Source organism: Sylvia atricapilla, chromosome Z, assembly GCF_009819655.1.
Source record: "Sylvia atricapilla isolate bSylAtr1 chromosome Z, bSylAtr1.pri, whole genome shotgun sequence".
Classification (NCBI taxonomy): Eukaryota; Metazoa; Chordata; class Aves; order Passeriformes; family Sylviidae; genus Sylvia; species Sylvia atricapilla.
The window spans coordinates 75,387,441-75,392,251 of NC_089174.1; the positions used below are offsets into that span (position 1 = coordinate 75,387,441).

Below are 4,811 nucleotides of genomic sequence, written 5' to 3' on the forward strand. Positions count from 1 at the left end.
TGAATGTCTAATGAAAACTTACTCTCTTTCAGTTTAAAGCCATTCCCTCTTGTCCTATCACTACATGTCCTTGTCAAAAATCCCTCATCAGCCTCTCTTGTAAGCCCTTTTTACATACTAGAACGCCACAATAGGGTGTCCCTGGAGGCTCATCTTCCCCAGGATGAAAAGCCCCAACTTGCCCTCCCTCCTCTGGACCCACTCCCACAGCTCTATGCCCTGTTCTTGCTGAGGACCGCAGAGCTGGATGCAGCCCTGCAGGCAGAGGGGCACAATCCCCTCCCTCGACCTGGGGGCCACGCTGCTTTGGATGCAGCCCAGGACGTGAATCAGATACTTTTTCCTCCACTCCCTTCCAAAATACTTGGGAAGTGTCTTCTATCGCCGTGAAAGCGCTTGCAGCCTCTATCTGTCGTTCCGTCCCGCAGGGGCGCGTTCGGGCGGGCGGCGGTGCCCGCGTCGTCCCCGCGCTGTCCCCCCCGCTGTGGCCGCTGTCCCCGCGCTGTCCCCGCGCTGTCCGGCCGCTGTCCCCCCGCTGTGGCCGCTGTCCCCGCGCTGTCCCCGCGCTGTCCGGCCGCTGTCCCCGCGCTGTCCCCGCGCTGTCCCCGCGCTGTCCGGCCGCTGTCCCCGCGCTGTCCCCGCGCTGTCCCCGCGCTGTCCGGCCGCTGTCCCCGCGCTGTCCCCGCGCTGTCCCCGCGCTGTGGCCGCTGTCCCCGCGCTGTCCCCGCGCTGTCCGGCCCCTGTCCCCGCGCTGTCCCCGCGCTGTCCCCGCGCTGTCCCCCCGCTGTGGCCGCTGTCCGGCCGCGCCAGCGGAGGTCGCTGTGCTCCGCGGAGCCGGCGCCGCGCGCTCCTGGCCGGCCGTGCCCGCGCATCCTGGCGCCGTGCTGGAAAACCGGGAGAGATGGGCGGCAGGAAAACGGGCGGGCAGCGAGGGATGGCGTGAGCTGCCGAGCTGCTGCTTCGCAAGAACAGCTCTGCAGGGCTTTCTCAGAGCGGCCGGCGAGCTCCTAGCCGGCGGGCAGCACGGAGAGAGGCCTTCGCAGGCACGGTAAAATCGGGAAACAAAACCTGAGGCACCGAGCTGGTGATTTAGGACATCGTTCCTGTTCCTGTCGGATCAGCTCTGAAGGTTTAAAACGATCACTGTAATCAATTGTTATTAAAACATATTGCTGGACTGAACCCTGCTATAGGTATTTGAAGAGTACGACACCTTAAGCATCAAAAGTGCCTCAAGTGTTGCAGCACTGCACCCCTGTTTAAATTTGAAAGCCGAAAATGAAGGGTGTTTGTGTTCCACTTGGCATATTCCCATGTTGGTAGCAAAGAGATAAGAAGCATTGCGCATATTCATGAGCCCACAGATGACAAACTGAGAGAAGGGACTGAACAGAGGAGAGGGCAGGATGGGAAAGCAGAAATAGGCTCTACGGCTTCATTATCAAAATCTTTCTACTTTCTTGTTCTGCAGGGTACAAAGGGATCCTATAATCTTCTGCAGCGTTTTGCATACAACATGAATTTAAAGGGTATTCAAAGCATCTTTTGTGCTAATTAAACCAGACAGTTTCAAGTATGCTTAACGCAGACATTTGAAAGACTAACACAGCTGTTTCTGGGAATAGATACAGCTGTCCCACAGTGACTTGCAGTGACATGGTGATTTCTGTTTTCATTTGAAGTGTAACCATGGGTAAGTGTATCTTTTTCCAGAGATAATGGGAAAAAATAAAACAAAATTTTAAAGTGATATTCCTGTACAGTACATTTATTAATTAAGTGCAAAATTGAAGTAAAATAAGTCAGGCTATCATCAGAGAATTAATTAGGAACAGCAGTAGCTTTCAGCAATCTGTAAAAGCATAATATCACAACTGGCCAGGCTACTGCTTCACCTCAGGGTTAAAGTTTCTTTGTCAAGTGAATCATTTGCTAGCGAAAGAGAAAACAGCTGCTTGAAAAGATAACAGGCAATGCTCCAGGTTGGGTTTATCACTATTTCAGTCAGTCATACATTCAGAATTGCATTTTTAAATTATTTCTGGAGGACAAGAGCCAATAGTTAAAGTAGCCTAACTCTCCTTGCTCACAATACTCCTCTGTCACAATACTCAGTTAAACAGTTGGCCATTAGTGTAAGTTATTTTGAACTTTCGAAAATTTCCTTACCTTCCAATGCAGCCTTTCTAAGTTTAAAATGGCAGCCTTAAAGCTTTAATTACACATACATCTGGTAATCCTGCCCTGCTATTAATGCAATAAAGATGTCAGTATCTGGTAAGTATTGAAGTTTAATTGCCTCTTTCTTCATTACTCCATTAGCAACAAAAGATCTCATATTAACTATGGTAATGGAGCATGTAAGGAGAAGAGAAAGACAGAATTCTGAACAATAGCCAAACAAGAAGGAATAAAAGTATCTTATTTGATTATTTCTACCACTAGGGCAACTCTTACTGCACTAACAAAACAAATGAAAAAATCTTCACCATCAGTTGCGCAATACATTCTGCTTTACATTACCAAGCTCAGCTAGAGTGATTTTCTAGCAAATGTACTAAAGTTTAGAAATTATTTTCCCTCTTTATTGCACTTTTCTCGTAGTTCTTGTTAAAGAAACTATTGACCTTTGTAGGCATTATCTACCCTGCAATTATAGAGTAGCAAGAAAATTACAAGCTAGAGGTTGTAGAAGCTCCTTCTCTGGAGATATTTGAAACCCACCTGCCTGTGATCCTGTGCAACCAGTTCTAGGTGAATCTGATTTAGCAGGGGGATTGGTCTAGGTGATCTCCAGAGGTCACTTGCATTCCCAAACATTTTGTGATTCCATAATTACACCTCAGAGAGCCTTAGAGGTCATAGTCCTGCTTTGCAGACATGTGCGGTAAATGAAATCACAGGTTCAAGCTGTTAAGCAACAGAGATGAAGATTATTGGGATGATGTGAAAGTGTTAAAGATTTAGAATTGTCTTTACTGTGCTGCTGGGGGAAAATAACTCTACCCTCTTCTCCAAGCTCTGAAACATGAGCTTTCATTACAGCTCTCCCTGCACTCTTGTGTCTGACTTCTGACATGCTGGAGATGTCCCTGCTGTGTTTGTAGGTCACTAAGATTGCAGTTTCAGCTCTTCAGGCTCCCCCTTTTTGAGCAGAGATGGTTCCCTCCTCCCACCAATAACATGGTGTCCTGGATTGACCATGCCCAAATTTCACATATGCACAGCTTCTGCAAAAATGTCCAATGCACTTGCTAACTTTACAGTTTAATTAACCAGAAATCTGCTCCATTCCTGCTGCCAAGGTAATTAAACCTCTTCTTTCACGAGCTCCACATTTCAATTAGAAGAAATACAGAGTTTGTACTTATTGCCATGTATCCCTTGGAAAAACAAAAGTATTGAATTTCCACTTAAATAAAAAAATCTTTCACATTATTTATGTAATCTATATTCATAATTATAAACAGCGCAATATTGCAGTAAGAAGAGGTGCATTAAAGTTTTGCATTTATTACTCCTGCATGAAAGCCATGCATGTGTTGAAGCCACTCAAGGCTGCAGCACTATAAATAGTGCTCTATTGTTGGTGGATAAAAGATGAAACAAGTCTCACAGCACTGGAACACAGGACACTGTATTAAATGTTAAGCTCTGCCTGTTCTAAAAGTGAAAGACGACATCAACTGATAGACTGGTCTGTGGGTCAGACACACAGCTGGGAAGAGCTCAGTCTGACTCTGCAGCTTCCCAGCAAAGCAGGAGCAGCAGCTGATCCTTCTGCCTCAGCAATGGCAGAAGCTGTCATAAGACACTGGGTGGAAACTCCTGTGCGCTACCAGGAGCAGTTTGTTGACCAAGAGCTGGAAGCACACAAACTGAACCATCTTTTATATGCTTTGCCAGGCCCTGCCACCACTGCACCAAGCGACCAAAGGTGTGCCACAGAGAGCACGGCTGGGGCCGGGAAGAGTGGCCAGGAGGAGGACAACACACACTTTCGGGTCCTGCTGGACGTTGTGCAGTTCCGCCCTGAAGACATCATTATCCAGACTTTTGAAGGCTGGCTCCTGATTAAAGCTCAGCACGGACCCAGGATGGACGAACATGGTTTCATATCCAGGAGCTTCACCAGACAATACAGATTACCTGATGGAGTGGAGAACAAAGACTTGTCTGCACTTTTCTGCCACGATGGCATTTTGGTTGTTGAAATGAAGAACTCAGTGGAAAAGAATTAGAACCATGTCTATAGTTATCGGTGAGATAAAAATCATTCTTAATGTAACAAAATAGTATCAGTCATGCAATGCTGTTGGGTGTAGTAAGCATGTAGCTGCATTTATTAAAGAAAAGGAATTTATTTGTACATATTTTTCTGTATGCTGAGTTTACTGTTTGATGTGAAAAGTTATACTGCTTGCCTCCAGCTACACGTAGGTTGAAAACCCAGGCTGTTTGAACAGTAGCAAACTTGGGCTAGTCTCAGCAGGAGAAAAAAAAACACCTATTTGATAACATATTGAAAATAGAGTACAGTAGCAGGAATTGTATTTCTAAGGAATAAGCATTTGTCATACATAGTCATTAACACTGAAGAAGGAATGGATAAATTGAGATATTATGGAAATTTATGTACCAAAAATCTATTTACTAATTCTTGAGATTAAATTATTCTCTCTGGAAAAGCACATGAAGTGAAAGAGAAAAATCCCTATTTCCACAGTTCAAAGTTTTATACCAAAAACTCTCAAGAGATTACTTTTTTACAAGTGTGTTGCATGTTTCAAACTATAAGAAAAAAGAATTTA

At 45.5% G+C, this 4,811-nt stretch overlaps 1 protein-coding gene across 1 annotated transcript; it reads left to right on the forward strand.

The window, feature by feature from the left end:
- Positions 1–3,412: 3,412 nt before the first annotated feature.
- HSPB3 (heat shock protein family B (small) member 3) lies at positions 3,413–4,534 on the forward strand. The gene has a single exon (XM_066340007.1). It carries the CDS (start codon positions 3,645–3,647, stop codon positions 4,239–4,241), a length of 597 nt encoding a protein of 198 aa, XP_066196104.1. The 5' UTR covers positions 3,413–3,644; the 3' UTR covers positions 4,242–4,534.
- Positions 4,535–4,811: the final 277 nt, after the last annotated feature.